At 37.0% G+C, this 16,952-nt stretch overlaps 2 protein-coding genes across 2 annotated transcripts; one reads left to right on the forward strand and one right to left on the reverse strand.

The window, feature by feature from the left end:
- Window positions 1-117: 117 nt before the first annotated feature.
- On the reverse strand, window positions 118-11,536 carry ndufs1 (NADH:ubiquinone oxidoreductase core subunit S1). Its single transcript, XM_067374901.1, has 19 exons — window positions 11,409-11,536; window positions 10,756-10,838; window positions 10,548-10,639; window positions 10,352-10,459; window positions 8,644-8,720; window positions 8,470-8,551; window positions 8,227-8,357; window positions 7,668-7,853; window positions 6,760-6,894; window positions 6,544-6,658; window positions 6,287-6,432; window positions 4,317-4,445; window positions 4,094-4,223; window positions 3,819-3,979; window positions 3,531-3,685; window positions 3,213-3,388; window positions 2,965-3,099; window positions 2,811-2,883; window positions 118-440 (listed from the first exon to the last, which is right to left on the reverse strand). The coding sequence occupies exons 2-19, from the start codon at window positions 10,832-10,834 to the stop codon at window positions 349-351; spliced, it is 2,202 nt and encodes a 733-aa protein (XP_067231002.1). The 5' UTR covers window positions 10,835-10,838; window positions 11,409-11,536; the 3' UTR covers window positions 118-348.
- Window positions 11,537-11,903: 367 nt separating this feature from the next.
- Window positions 11,904-16,639, forward strand: eef1b2 (eukaryotic translation elongation factor 1 beta 2). Its single transcript, XM_067374903.1, has 6 exons — window positions 11,904-12,059; window positions 12,345-12,467; window positions 14,090-14,219; window positions 14,408-14,471; window positions 16,176-16,301; window positions 16,438-16,639. The coding sequence occupies exons 1-6, from the start codon at window positions 11,980-11,982 to the stop codon at window positions 16,590-16,592; spliced, it is 678 nt and encodes a 225-aa protein (XP_067231004.1). The 5' UTR covers window positions 11,904-11,979; the 3' UTR covers window positions 16,593-16,639.
- The last annotated feature ends 313 nt before the right edge of the window (window positions 16,640-16,952 follow it).

Below are 16,952 nucleotides of genomic sequence, written 5' to 3' on the forward strand. Positions count from 1 at the left end.
AACCAATAATTTAATTTATTTCTAAATTAAATATTTTAAACCAGCAATGTGAACAGTGACAATAGTATATTGATATAATACATTTTTATTTATCATAATAAGAGCTTTCCAAAACAAAGCAGACCTCATTCAGCCTAATCACGGGAATGAAAACTTTACAACACCCTTCAAAGCCTATTTAAATATGAGGGAAAAAATCATTTCACACATTTTGCTGCTCTGTCTATACAACACACAAGAGACAAACAGCAAAGTATGCTAAACTGCAGGTATGTGTTTGTACATGTACTTGACGATGACTACTTTTGTGTGCGATACTATGGAAAGATTGGTGTGCCTGAAGGAGTTTTAACAAATTGAGGGCTCATCAACTGCGGCTGCTCCCTCTGTCACAGCTTTCACACACTTGGCCATTGTCTGAGAGGCTCTGCTAATGGGGTCTGTAGAGGAAGACAACCGAAGGCAATGGTAAACAACAGTTTCAAAGACATACACTAGGTTACAGCAATGTATTCACACATAAAAACTTAAAAGGATTTACCCAAAAATTAAAATTACACCATGATTTACTCACCCTCAAGCCATCCTAGGTGTATATGACTCTTCTTTCAGATGAACAAAATCAGAGTTATGTAAAAACAAATATTGTTTTAAAGCTCTTCCAAGCTTTATAATGGTAGTGTTTTGAAGCCCAAATGCATCCATCATAAATATAATCCATACAGCTCCAGGGGGTTAATAAAGGCCTTCTGAAGTAAAGCGATGGGTTTTTGTAAAAGTTAAATATGGATATTTTTATATTAACTAAGAGTGACCTCTGACCCGATGCATGACGGATTGACGAACGCAGAGCCGCAAAGAAAAGAGCAAAACAAAACACTGGTCAAGAATTAGAAGTCTCAAACAGAAATTTTCAAGAGAAATATTGTACGATTTTGATTTAAGAAAAGAGGAGCTTGAATTTTTTGTACAGCCCCATTTGTTTGAACCGTAAGAGGTGTCTAAGCTTGCGATACTCCAACATCCTATGGTCAACTGGTTCTCAGCTGGTTTGACCAATGGATCCACATTTTCCCATGTCCATTAAGTCAGGACCCACTTTTTTTAGGAATTATATATTAAAGGTGCAATATGTAATATTTTTGCAGTAAAAATATCCCAAAAAAAACACTAGGCCAGTGTTATATATTTTGTTCACTTGAGTACTTACAATATCCCAAATGTTTGCAACTATTTGTAAATCGTGAGAAAATTGCAATTTTAACCAAGACTCCGGGACGTGAGGAGTCGCCTGTCAATTGCGTCATTCCTGCGTTACCGTCGGTTTCCGGTTTTATTTTGTAGAAACCATGGAAACACCAAAGACGCTTTAATATTTACATGTCTTTTTATTTTCTCTTAATTGACAACGGAACAACTGTTTTGATATATTTATAGACAGAAAAATTGTTTAATATATTATATTAATTATATAACAATATAATTATACAATATTTACTACATTATACAATAATATTAAACAATATTTATATATTGTTTAAATCTAATTTTCTTGATTTTTTACGAGTACCATGCTTTACCATGCCTCAGAGAAAAACACTATTTTGTCAAGTAGCTAACATAGCATAATCAGATGCAGCTTTATTTTTATTAACAGTAATACAGCATTTTCTCCATCATTCAATACGTTTTAAATTTAATGCATGCCATTTATCAACATAAGCCATCCAGCATTTAATATGATATTCTAAAAATCGATATATTTAAATATATTTATATCGATATATTTATATTCTAAAATCGATATACATATAAACGAGAATATTTTTGGTGCGCCAAAATAACGACTTATTTAGTGATGGCCGATTTCAAAACACTGCTTCAGGAAGCTTCGGAGTGAATCTTTTGTGTCGAATCATGATTCGGATCGTGCGTCAAACTGCTGAAATCACGTGACTTTGGCGCTCCGAACCGCTGATTCCACACAAAAGATTCATAACACTCCGGAGCTTCCTGAAGCAGTGTTTTGAAATCGGCCATCACTATATAAGTCGTTATTTTGTTTTTTTGGCACACCAAAAATATTCTCGTTGTTTTATAATGTTAATATTGAACCACTGTACTCACATGAACTGATTTAAATATGTTTTTAGTACATTAATGGTTCTTTAGAGAGGAAACGGCCTATGGAGGCCTCACAGAGCCATCGGATTTCAACAAAAATCTCTTCATTTGTGCTCTGAAGATGAATGAAGGTCTTAGGGGTGTAGAACGGCACGAGGGTGAGTAATAAATTACATTATTTTCATTTTTGGGTGAACTAACCCTTTAAATAACACTGTCCTATGTCATACATTGCGTCAGGGTTTGCAATACTCCGCAAGTCGACTTGCGAAGTATGCGTACGGTCATCTACCGGAAGCTAGTTATTTTAATTTATAAAGTTTTAAATACAGATATTTTTCACTCAGTTATGGGGGCAGCCGTGGCCTAATGGTTAGAGAATCAGACATGTAACCCAAAGGTTGAGCAAGCTCTGCCCACTTCTCCGGGTGTGTGTGTGTGTTTGTTCACTGCTGTGTGTGTGTGTGCACTAATGCAGAGCACAAATTCCGAGTATGGGACACCATCCTTGGCTACATGTCATGTCACTTTCACTTTCTTTTACTCACATTATAAAGCATGGAAGAGTCAGGATATTTCTAAATATATCTTTGATTGTGTTCATCTGAAAGAAGATGGTCATATACACCTAGGATGGCTTGAGGGTGAGTAAATAATGTATTTACATAATATATTTGTTACTCTACCTGTCATGTAGAAATCCTTCACTGTGAGCTGAGGAGGGACAATAGGAGCTGCAAGCAATGACTGATTCACAGCCTAAAGAACAGGACAACATTAGTAAACTGTTCAATTAGTGCAGATCTAAAACAATAATTTACATAAAAGAAGAACACAAACCTTTGAAAGCTCATGGGCTTGTTTGAAATAATTGGCTTCCTCTACATCATCATATCTCACCAGGTTAGGAGAGACCTCTTCCAGCCGTCTCCTTACCTCATCCAGGTTGTCATACGGCAGTGTGACTCCTGCCAGCTGAGCACACAAAAACATAAGAATCTGTGCTGAACAGTCTACACTTTAATCTAAAGAATAGCTCAGGTACAATATGCTGTACATTGTTAAAGTACAGGTTTTAAGGAGTGTACCTCAGAAACGGCACGCAAAATCTTCCAGTCCTCGCGTGCCATGCCGGGAGCAGTGACCGCCACTCTGGTCTGCTGGGCACGGCCCTCTGTGTTGACGTATGTGCCGTACTTTTCAGTGTATGCAGCTCCAGGCATGATGACATCAGCCATGAGTGCACCTACATCTCCATGGTGACCTGGATAAGCATGTGGTGCCATTAATCCCAAAAGAATATACTGTATTTGGATGCAAGCCGCTTACCATTAGATTGAGGTACACAACTCAAGTGTTCCCAATCGCTGGTATAGAATACAAAATAGGCAAGTGAGGTTACTGACCCTGGTAAATGATAAAGCTGTCTTTGGGAAGATCTGCTCTGGTGATGCAACCAGCATCGGCTCCAAGGAGAAACAGTACTTTGGGAGGGTTCTTCCGGATGGCATCAACACCAGGCTTGTAACCCAGGTCCAGGGCTGCCACTTGACTGGCCACCCTGAGGTCACATGTATATGACAAGGTCAGTGCTTGTGTTAAGCAAAGGGTCAACATTCACAATTCTTTTATTCACACAGAACAATATAGAAAAGAAATGATCTTATGCACACACACTTATGGCAGTAGCTGACCTGTGCAGCACATTGAGAACCTTCCATCCCTCCTCAACGCTGCTGCTGGCTCGAGCATTTTGAGCAATTGTGGATGCAGCATTGAAGATGGCTGCCCCATCCTCCCTCTGGAGAGAGGAGCTACCCACCACTACAATGGGCTTTTTGGCCTGGGCTAAGACCTGAAATACAAAACCATACTCCAATTAATTTGCACTCAAGAGGCAACTTCTGATGCTGTCATGCTTAGGAAAAACCTGAAGTAAACACAACATTACAACAGTATGTAATGTTACCTGGCAGAAAGGGTGTGTTCCAGCAGCGATCTCTTGCAGAACTTGTGTGGTTTCACCCAGATGGTTGTAAGTGTAGCTTAAGTCAACCTTATGACCAACCATGGCCACCTGGAGCTCGTTATGCAACCAACTGAAGAATGGGTATAAAAAGAAAGAAAAAAGTGGTATGAAGGGAAATGACACCTGCTCAACTGGTTGCAAACAGAGTGTTCAATGGTTTTACCTTTTGCGGACGCGTGAATTAAAGAGAGGTGCCTCGTAACGTGGGTTTGTTCCAATCAGAAGCAGAAGGTCACACTCCTCAATGCCAGTGATACGGCTGTTCAAGAGGTAATTGGAGCGCAGGTCGGTTCTAAGGAGCCGAAAGAGCAAAATAAGTTTAGATCACAAATAGTAAGATTAAAGGGATAGTTCACTAAAAAAATTGGAATCAATTACTCGCCCCCAATTCCATACCCATAAGACTTTTGTTCATCTTCTAAACACTAATGACTGGAGAGATTTCTGTACCTCCATGGAAAGTCCATTACACCAACATTTAAGCTTTAACAAGTTCATAAAGATATCCTAATCCTTATTAATTGAAGCTAAAACATTCTTTTTTGACACACAAGAACCAATGAGGTTTGTTTTCATGTGTCAAGCTGCCGTTGACCATATTTGTGCTCATGAATGTTAATTGATGAATGTTTGTATGTGAATAAAAGCCTACATTAAAATCAGTTCAAGCAATTCAAGACCTGGATTAAACAGCTTGATTCATATAGCCATATTTTATTAGGATATTTAAGTAGCTTTTACGAACGTACCCTGGAAAAAAAAACATTACTGGTGGGGATCTTGAGACAAAACAATGGCTCTGATATATTTTAAGATATGTCAGTCCAAGTTACATTCAGTTCAAACAGCTCAAACATGCATTTTAGTCCAGGACTAGCTTAAGCCTTGTCTGTGAAACCGGGGGATAGATTACTTTCATAAAAAACTTTTTGGAAAGTTTTGGTGGAATAGACTTTCAAAAGTTCATTTAAAATGATCTTCATTTGTGTTGAAAAAAATTGAACTAAAGTCTTACAGGCTTGGAATGACATGAGGGCAAGTAAATGATGACGATTTACATTTTACAACTATCCTTTTAAGCTAATCAGCACCTTAAATATCAGGACCAGTTATCAGAAGTTAAATATTTTTTTAAAAAGAAACAATTTTCACATTTTCAGAAGAAGTGAGTGAGCTTGCATTACAAAGTAGGGTTACACTATTTTTAAACTGCCCTTGTTACAGTGTAATATACAATAAGTAGTGAGTAATTTACTTACTATATAATTAGGGTTAGGTTCAGGGTTACGTGCTTGAAATTATGCATAATTTACTGTTATTAATACATTATGTACATGTAAGATGTTTAACAGGGACGCATCTTACATAAAATAAAATGAGAATGTAAAATAAAGTGTTACCTAAAACAGTTTTTATCATGTTGAAATATGGTTGCTACAAGTCAAATCCTTAAAGGGTTAGTTCACCCAAAAATGAAAATTCTGTCATTTATTACTTATTTTTGGAGCACCAAAAATAACAAAATAATGACTAATTTAGTGATAGCCGATTTCAAAACAATGCTTCAGGAAGCATCAGAGCACAGTGAATCAGAATCATGATTCGACACACTGATTCACTTGTGCTCCGATGCTTCATGAAGCAGTGTTTTGAAATCGGCTATCACTAAATAAGTCGTATTTTGTTATTTTTGGCACTCCAAAAATATTCTCATCACTTTATAATATTAATATTGAACCACTGTACTCACATGAACCGATTTAAATATGTTTTTAGTACCTTTATACATCTTGAGAGAGGAAATGTCATTGCTCCCTATGGAGGCCTCACTGAGCCATCGGATTTTAACTAAAATATCTTAATTTGTGTTCTGAAGATGAACGAAGGTCTTACGGGTGTGGAACAGCATGAGGGTGAGTAATAAATGACAGAATTTTCATTTTTGGGTGAACTAACCCTTTAAAGTTAGCAGTTTGTTGAAAATCTCTAACCCTTGGTATGACCAATAGTAACAGTGATGTTTGCAGTAACATTATTGTTATTAGATAAAATCCACTAATAATTACTTGAAATCAAGAAGAGATATTATGACTGAAATCAGGCAGACATGATTCTTAATGGATAAGGACTCACCCGGCACCAGTCATTGGGAAAATCTCCTCAGTGCAGAGGGTCTCACTGTCCAGCCTATTTAGAAGATCCTTCAGAGCCACCAATGCCTCAGCATCTACCATCCCACCAGCAATAGCTCCTACCTCAGAACCCTGAACTCCTTGGAGCTGCAAAACACAAAAATCACAACCAGTGAAATCTAGTGTCTGCAAATGACAAAGCATATCATACTGAACAGATACATGTATGATTCTAGTTTATAATATGCAATCACTCACTGCTCCAGCCACACGTGTAAGAACATCCTCCCAGGTGGTGGCAACCAGCTGCCCACTGGCATCCTTCACCATGGGCTGGGTCAGGCGCTGCCTCTTCAGTCCATCATATGCGAACCTGAGAGAGGGAGGGCCAGAGACAGGACAGTAGATGAACCATGAGTGTGTGTTAATGGAGAAAGAGAGGTGTTTTCATATTCTAGGAGCTTATGCGCTCACCTGGTCTTGTCGGATATCCATTCCTCATTGACATCCTCGTTTAAACGGGGCAGAATTCTCATGACCTCACCACCCCTGGTGCTCACCACAATGTTGGAGCCGACAGCATCCAGCACATCAATGGACTCAGTCTTTCTGTAGACACATGAGAACTGCATTTTCAAAAATGTAATACTTTAACTTAATTAAGTATTAAAACCCCTTAACTGTCAGTAGCTATGTTTTCATCCAAAGTTGCAAAACTTTACTTGTGTGCAAATTTGATATATCACATAAGTTATTCGAAGAGAACAAAATTGCCACTTCTTGATAAACTGGCGCTAAGAAAAAAAAAAAAAAGAAGTTGCTGCAGTAGAAGCCACTGTATATAATCATTTTTGCATATAATGAATTATTTGCAACTCAGAGCACACAGACAAAACGCAATAAACGCTGTCATGTTATCTTGCATTCAGATGCCTGGTGTGTGTGAACGCAATCGTGTGCTCTCAAATGAGTCGGATACATTTTTTATCTGCATTTTAAGAATTTATGCACATCTTGGCCTTTCCATACAGCATTTTTTGAATGCAATATCCTAAAATGTGCATAAAAATAGATGAATGGAAACATAGCTAGTGTTAGACATTGGCTTAACCATGTTAACGGTACCGTTTTATAATCAAAACTTTTTCTAATCTTGACAACACACATATTATTTGAGACTCAAGGTTCCATATTTGGTGATTGTTTTGTGACAGAAGTGATATTATGACAAAAATTAGGTCTGTATTTTTAGGATAGTGCATTTTCACGTCTATGTTTAAACAGGGAGGTGACAGTTAAGGGGTTACAAGGCAGCATATTAAAAACTCAAATATAAGGTTACAAATTAACAAATGAGAGCAAACACTCTCTCAGGGTTGTACCTGGTCTCCCAGGGTCGGGCAGTGAAGGCGTAAGGTTTGGATGTCAGTGCTCCAACAGGACACAAGTCAATCACGTTACCAGACAATTCAGACATGAACATCTTCTCTACGTAGGTACCAATCTGCATGGTGTTGCCGCGTCCTGTAGTTCCCAGGTCCTCCACACCAGCGACCTCACTGGCAAAACTGTAAAGTTACAAAACAAATTGATATTTGTAGAAAGAGAAGTATTACTAGTGCCATTTAAAAACACAGGTAATAGACATGATAACAAAAGACAGTAATGCTTATTATAAAAATTATATTATTGTTAATATATCAAACCTAACTGTTTTTATAAATTATCTAATTATAATTATTAGTAAATTACAATATATATTGAAGTAAATTATTAATTCATTTTTTGTGTGTGCTGATATCACATAAACATTACTATTTTTGATGCTAATAAACTACTAATTGAATTGGGCCATCAGAAAATAATCCATACTGTTAAGCGCTGCATAACATACATTTAGTGCATTTATGTAGCTTGTACAATAATAGATCTCCAACCCACCGAACACAACGTGTGCAATGTATACAGCGGGTCATGATTGTTTTGATGAGTGGTCCGATGTTTTTATCTTCCACTGCTCTTTTCTCTTCTGTAAAACGGCTTCTGTCAGCACCAAACATCATCGATTGGTCCTATACATACAGCACAACATCAAGATGATTATAAAAAATGCATCAGGGATATTTCCATTCTTGAGTAGATACTTAAGTTCTCTCAAATTGCAGTACACAATGCTTTTCTTACCTGCAGATCACACTCTCCTCCCTGATCGCAGATCGGACAGTCAAGAGGGTGGTTGGAAAGAAGGAACTCCATGACTCCCTCTCTATCAAAGGCACAATAAGAAATAAAAACAAATATTATATGTGATGATGACAACTCTGTGTGAGAAGTATATATAGAAACTGCTTCTCAAACCTGGCTTTACGCGTTTTCTCTGAGTTGGTCAAAATGTTCCACCCTTTCATGACAGGCATTGCACACGCTGCAACAGGCTGTTGAAGAACAGATGGGAAAAACGTGCTTAAAGTACTCGATAATGCGCATTAAGAATAGGGTTGCAAAGAATTTCCGGAAACTTTTTCACGGGAACTTAACCTGGGGAATTTTGGCAATATTCCAATTTGGAAACTTAACAGGAATTTATGGGAATTAATTGGAAATTTGGGGAAATTTATATAAATTTATAATATTTATATAAAATGTATCATACACAGCAAAATCCCCAGAGTTGAATCAACTCTGCTCAGAGAACATATGGTACCTCTCTACATAGAGTTAAGATATCACTGAAGCAGAGTTACAGTTAATATGATGATAATATGCTGTTTGTGGAGTTGTTTAATCAGATCTTAAGAGATTTAATGTCTTTTATCTTCAGTTGATTTCATCTAAGGCTGTGGATGGAAGTCCTTTGTAGTTATTGTGTTTCTTTTCAGTGATTCTGCTTGTTAACAGCAGGTGTTCATCACTAATGCTCAATCATAAATGCGTTGAATCACTTAATTAACTTTCACTCTGCTTCAGTGTTACTTTAACACTATATAGAGAGGGACCATATGTAATCTGAGCAGAGTTGATTTAACACCGGGGATTTTGCTGTGTATAAAAACATAAATATAAACATTTTGTTTGGTCATAACATGAAATAACAGTTATTAATTAATTAACTAATTTAGTAAAAATGTAAAATAAATATATTTCTATTGCAGCAATTGTTATGTGTTATTTATTTCAGTGTCATATCATCCTTCAGAAATCATTCTAATATGCTGATTTGATACTCAGTTATTATCAATGTTGGAAACAGTTGTGCTGCTGAATATTGTTTTGGAACCTGTAATACTTTTTTCATGATTCTTTGATGAATAAAAAGTTAAAAAGAACAGAATTTATTCAAAATAGAAATCTTTTCTAACAAAATCACTTTAATATCACTTTTTATCAATTTCACACATCCGTGCTGAATAAAAGTATTAATTTCTTTCAAAAAAAAGAAAGAAAAAAATTACTGACCCCAAAATTTTGAATGGTAGTGTATATTGTTACAAAAGATTTATATTTTAAATAAATGCTGTTCTTTAAATTTTCATTCATCAAAAATCCTGAAAAAAGTATCTCAGGTTATTAAGTTATTAATTAATTATCAAATCATAATATTAAAAGGATTTCTGAAGGATCATGTGACCCTGAAGTCTGGAGTAATGATGCTTTGATCACAGAAATAAATTATATTTTAATGTATATTAAAATAGAAAACCATTATTTTAAATAGTTATACTACTGTTTTTCTGTATTTTTGATCAAATGTGCATGTTATGGACTGGGGGAATGATCAGTGCATGCAGGGGGTGTGTCCTCAATAGCCCTGCAGTAAGTAGTGTGCTGTGTGAATGTGACTGAGAAACGTGCAGGGTAAAAAATGAACTGAAATTGCATTAAATCTGGTTGTTTTAACCAAAACTTTTCAACTACATTTAAGTACCCTGTTATAGGCTAACCTCCAATTTTGCAAATTCCCTGTTTTTTCCCATATATTCCTGTTAATTCCCATGGAAAGTTTCCAGCTTTGAAAATTCCTGGAATTTTGCAACCCTAATTAAGAATGATGAATGATGCACGTTACCTTCGGCGCTCTCTCAATTTCCACCAGACACATGCGGCAGTTACCAGCCACTGACAGACGATCATGATAACAGAAACGAGGAATCTGCACACCAACTTTCTCACAAGCCTAAACACAGTCGGCATGTAAACATCCAACAAGGAACGTACAATCTTTGCATAGAATTATTAAAAGGAAATGATCACTGCATCGTTACCTGTAGTACAGTAGTCCCCGGCTCCACCATGACAGGCTTTCCATCTACAAACACTTCAACCATATTGCTTGAGGCCCGGACTGAGGTCCGCACTGTCACAAAAACAAGCTAGTGTGAGAAAACAACTGACAAGCAAGTAAAGTTGCACAAAAAATGGGTATCACACTTGATTTTGAAAGATTATAAAGGAATGCATGCAGCAAATTACCATTGTTAGTGGTGGCAATGGAGCCCTTGGAATGGGCCGCCCCAGCCAAAGCCCGACTTACTGCTGGCAAACGCAACATGTCGCTGTAGAAGAAAATGCCAAGTGATTAGAAGCACACGTAACATGTTGATCCCCACTATTTCAATGCATAATATCTAGGTTAACAAAGGATAAATATGCCACAGTACTCTGAAACACAAGGACATTACAAAGAAATAGCCACAATATAGCCTTTATAATCAGATCTTAGATGTGCAAGTGACAGTATTAATAATAAATCTCTGCTGAGTGCTGACAGTAGGTACATTAAGTCCTATGGCAAAGATTACAAAACCCTAGATTTTATAACAACAACATTACATGTTTATATAAACATAAGAATTCATAAAATAACCATTTTAAATGTATCTATGTATTGCACTAAAGGCAAAGTACATCAAACACTTAAATGCTGTTGACATTTCCATTCTATACACACTAGTTAGCAGGCTAACACTCAGCAGCACAGTGGCTTCAAGGACAGGGAGAACGTTACTGTAAATTACCCATGTTTCGCATGCGTTTATAAAGATAACACTTATTCACTAAGCAAATGTCCAGATAAAAAGCTCTTTACACTCTTATCTAGACGAAATGCAATCTTTAAATCTTACCTTGACGCTATTTGGCCTTCTAGACCAGAACAGCGTTACTGCGGTACATTCAGTTGTGAGTGCGCACTCGGGTGATTACGGAAGAGATGACGGAAATAGCCGATTTACGTCGATCTTATGACAAAAACATTTAATTGGATCATATTATTCTATAGTAAAGCACATGCGTGCATTTATGTATGTAAAAATGCAGTAAAATGTTAAAAACATTTTAAAATAATAATATTGAACTTTTACATTTATGCGTCATTTCCGCTCATAAAAGCGGTCGTTTCCTAATCATATTTCACGTTAAAAGTCATACACTCAACATGTTTTTCAGTAATTGTTGTGTCTGTGAAACATATGATAGGCTTATCTTGCGATCCTTATTATCTACAAAAGTTACGTTTAGCATACCCAGCGTAAATGATTGTTAAAAATGATTTTTTTTTGTAAATATGTCAGCGTGGGAGGAGTCATGGCGTCAGACGTATAAAGACCATCTCACGTTCTTTTCTCGTTCCTTCGCTCTTCCTCCAAGCTCAGGGCACGACGTCTGTGCACGAGGTCTCACAGGTAACTTCCAAAAATGGGCTTTGGTGATCTCAAAACACCCGCTGGACTCAAAGTTCTGAATGAGTTTCTGGCAGACAAAAGTTATATCGAGGGGTAAGCTATTTTATATGTTCTTAGTTGCTCTGTAACAACTTATGCCTGTACTATTTTCTTTCATATGCTTTAATGCTAATGGTTGTAATGATAAACATCAAATGCAGTAGATATTAATTTCTTTGGCATGACTAATACAGTCGTATGTATAATTATTTTAGGATCTGTATTTGTAGTAGTACCCTTCCCCCTCCCCCAAGTGTTTATGAGGTGTCATATTTTCTTTGCTGTACTGTTGATCCATGAAAAACATCAATATCTGTACGCATTTGACTGTTATTGCAGGTATGTTCCCTCTCAGGCTGATATTGCAGTGTTTGATGCCCTATCTGGTGCCCCATCAGCTGACCTCTGCCATGCTTTGCGGTGGTACAACCACATCAAGTCTTACCAGAAGGAGAAGGGCAGGTAATATGATGCTTGATTGTAATATTTAGAGGGTTGGTTCACCCAAAAATTTGATGTTTATCTGCTTACCCTCAAGGCATCCAAGATGTAGGTGACTTTGTTTCTTCAGTAGAACACAATTGATGATTTTTAAAGGGTTAGTTGACCCAAAAAAGAAAATTCTGTCACTAAATCCCTGTGTCGTTCCACACCCGTAAGACATTCGTTCATCTTCAGAACACACATTAAGATATTTTTGATGAAATCTGATGGATCAGTGAGGCCTGCAGTGACATTTCCTCTCTCAAGATCCATTTAATGTTCTAAAAACATATTTAAATCAGTTCATGTGAGTACAGTGGTTCAATATTAATATTATAAAGCGATGAGAATATTTTTGGTGCACCAAAAAAACAAAACAAAATGACGACTTAATGATGGCCGATTTCAAAACGCTGCTTCATGAAGCTTTGGAGAGTTTTGAATCAGTATAAAGTGATGAGAACATTTTTGGTGCGCCAAAAAAACTTTGGTGCTCCGAACCACTGATTTGACGCACCAAAAATGTTCTCATCACTTTATAATATTAATATTGAACCACTGTACTCTCATGAACTGATTTAAATATGAGAGAGGAAATGTCATTGCTGGCTATGCAGGCCTCACTGAGCCATCAGATTTCAACAAAAATATCTTAATTTGTGTTCCAAAGATTAATGAAGATCTTACGGGTGTGGAACGGCATGAGGGTGAGTAATGACATTATTTTCATTTTTGGGTGAACTAACCCTTTAACTCCAACGTAATACTCTGTTGTGGTCTGTCAGTTGTATAATGTATGTCAATGGGAACTCTTATCTATAAGAGTCAAAAAAACATGCACAGACAAATCCAAATTAAACCCTGCAGCTCCTGACGACACATTGATTATTGTAAGACATGAAACATTCAGTTTGTGCGAGAAACTGAACTGTATTTATATCATTTTTTTTTTTTTTTTACCTCTAAAACGCCATGCCCTCCACATCCGGTTAGTGAGGTCTGAACGCGCTCTGATGACGAAAGTGATGTCTCGCACTCATTGAAGCAAAGTGTGAGAGATCACTTCTGTCATCAACGTGTTTTCTGACCTCACCAACCGGATGCTGAACGCAGTTTGACATAGTGGTGTTTTAGAGGTTAAAATGATATAAATACTGTTTGGTTTCTCGCACAAACCGAACGTTTCGTGTCTTGGGACATCAATGTGCCGTCCCGAGCTGCAGGGTTTAATTTGGATTTGTCTGTGCATGTTTTTTTGACTCTTCTAGATTGAGTTCCCCTTGACATGCATTATACAACTGACAGCCCGCAATGGTTGCAGTTAAAAATCATCATTTGTGATCTACTGAAGAAACAAAGTCATCTACATCTTGGATTCCCTGAGGGTAAGCAGATAAACATCACATTTTCATTTTTGGGTGAACTATCCCTTTAATGTTTTGCAGTTACTTCCCCCAGTATATGATGATTATTCTATCACCATCTTTCGCCTGAGTGTCTGATGTACAATCCTTCAAACTCTGATGAGGCCGGGAGATAAAAGACTGTCACACATGCACTCGTCCAGTTACATGGATTCACTCCCCTCCTCTTGCCTTCAGCCTTCCAGGTGTGAAGAAGCCTCTCGGTCAGTACGGCCCCGCTGGTGTGCAGGACACAACTGCGGCAGCTCCTGCGGCGGCTGATGAAGACGATGATGACATCGATCTGTTCGGTTCTGATGAGGAAGAGGTGAGTGTGGTAACCGAACTGATGGTGTGTTTTGATAGAATTATCTGGTCACGTGATGATTTTCTCACCATCTTTCGGCTGATGTTGTGATGGACAACTTTTTGTTTCTGAAAACCAGTAAATGGAAAAATGTCCAGGCAGTTGCTGGATGTCCGTGCACACCTGATCAGGAATCTGTTTCTTTGCAGGATGAGGAATCCAAAAAGATCAAGGAGGAGAGGCTTGCAGCATACAATGCAAAGAAAGCAAAAAGTATGTTTCTTTTTTTTTTTTTATTCTTTTAAATGTACACTAATGGTCAAAAGTTTAGAGTTAAAAATGCAGTAAAAACAAGAATATTGTGAAATATTATTACAGCATTAAAATGACTTTTCTATCTAAATGTATATTCAAATGTAATTTATTCACGTGATGACAACTGAATTTTCAGCAGCCCTTATTCCAGTCTTTAGTGACACATGCTCCTTCAGAAATCAATGCTGATTTGCTGCTTTATTAATATTATTATTATTATTATTATTATTATTATGTGATCAATTAATAATGGTTCTTATCAAACTGTTTTTGTAGAAACTTTCTTTTTCAGGGTTCTTTGAATAAAAGGGGGAAAGAACAGCATTTATTTAAAAAGGAAAACTGTAACATAAGAGTGTTTAATGTCAGTTTTGATCAATTCAGTGCATTCTTGCATAGGTGTTAACTTTTTTTTTTTTTTTTTTTTTTCTTTTCTTTAAATATGACCCAAAAGCTTGAAAGGTTGTGTATCATGGCTTTCATAATTTAAAGGGTTAGTTCACCCGAAAATGAGAATTTCTGTCATTGCTCACCCTCATGTTATTCCAAACCCGTAAGACCTTCGTTCATCTTCAGAACACGCATTAAAATATTTTTGATAAAATCCGATGGCTCAGTGAGGCCTGCATTGACCACACGATCATTTACACTTTCACATGCCTAGAAAGCTACTAAAGACATATTTAAAACTTCATTTGACTATGAACTGTTATGAAGTGACGAGAATACTTTTTGTGTGCCAACTAAATGATGACTTTATTCAACAATATCCAGTGATGGGCGATTTTTAAAACGCTGCTTCATGAAGCTTAACGAATCATTTGTTTCGAATCAGTGGTTCGGAGCACCAAAATCAAATGATTTCAGTAAACGAGGCTTCGTTATGTCTTAAGTATTTTGAAACTTCAATAGTTTGTGTGACTCTGGCAGTTTGATTCACGCTCTGAACCACTGATTTGAAACAAAAGATTCATACAGCTTCATGAAGCAGTGTTTTGAAATCACTAGATATTGTTGCATAAAGTCGTTATTTTTGCCGCACAAAGTATTCTCGTCACTTCATAACATTAAGGTTGAACCACTGCAGTCACATGAACTGTTTTAAATATGTCTTTCGTTCTGGGCATTTGAAAAAGGGAATGTTATTGCTGTCAATAAAAGCCTCACTGAGCCATCAGATTTCATCAAAAATATCTTGTGTTCTGAAGATGAATGAAGGTCTTATGGGTGTAGAACGACATGAGGATGAGTAATGAAATTTCATTTTTGGGTGAACTAACCCTTTAAGCAGCAAAAACAGTTTTGAACGTGTTTCTTGAGCAGCAAATCATATTAGGAGGATTTCTGAAGGATCGTGTGACCCCCGAAGACTGTCATCACAGGAATAAGTTATTTTTAATTGTAAGGTTTTATAATATTTGTTTGCATTTACTGTAAATAAATGCAGCCTAGGTGAGCATAAAACGCATATCAAACTTTTGACCGATAGTGTACATATAGCAACATTGTGACTAGTTCAATGATGACTTCTCATAACCATCTTTCGGCTGAGTCTTGTGATTGAAACACTTTTTAATCTGACATTTACTAGTCATTAAATCGTGATTGTTGGATTCCTTTGTATGCTTTGCAATTGACACTGTCTTTTTAACGTCTGAGCAGAGCCTGCACTTATCGCCAAGTCTTCCATCCTGTTGGACGTCAAGCCCTGGGATGATGAAACTGACATGACCAAGCTTGAGGAGTGTGTCCGCAGCATTCAATTGGACGGTTTAGTCTGGGGACAATGTAAGTCAATCAATTCCATCTCTTGAATGCAATTACTAGTCACTAAAACTGATGTTATGCCTACCAAAAAAATGATATTGGCCATCACCGTTTTGGCTAATTTGTTTCTAATTGTCACTTGACTTCTCCTGTACAGCTAAATTGTTGCCTGTCGGCTACGGCATCAAGAAGCTGCAGATTGCCTGTGTCGTGGAGGATGATAAAGTTGGAACAGACCAGCTGGAGGAACTGATCACAGCCTTTGAGGACTATGTACAGTCAATGGATGTCGCAGCCTTCAACAAGATCTAAAACCCCGCCGCGCAAAGCATTAAGCCAATAAAAGCACTTCAAATGCACCTCTGTTTCTGGATATTTTTATTTGAAGTTAAAGGGTTAGTTCACCTAAAAATTAAAATTGTCATTTTATTACTTACCCTCATGTCGTTCCACACCTGTAAGACCTTCGTTCATCTTCAGAACACAAATTAAGATATTTTTGTTGAAATCCAATGGCTCTGTGAGGACTGCATAGCCAGCAATGACATTTCCTCTCAAGATCCATTAATGTACTAAAAACATTTAAATCAGTTCATGTGAGTACAGTGGTTCAATATTAATATTGTAAAGTGAATATTTTTGGTGTACCAAAAAAAACAAAACTTATTTAGT

Source organism: Chanodichthys erythropterus, chromosome 21 (genome assembly GCF_024489055.1).
Source record: "Chanodichthys erythropterus isolate Z2021 chromosome 21, ASM2448905v1, whole genome shotgun sequence".
Lineage (NCBI taxonomy): Eukaryota > Metazoa > Chordata > Actinopteri > Cypriniformes > Xenocyprididae > Chanodichthys > Chanodichthys erythropterus.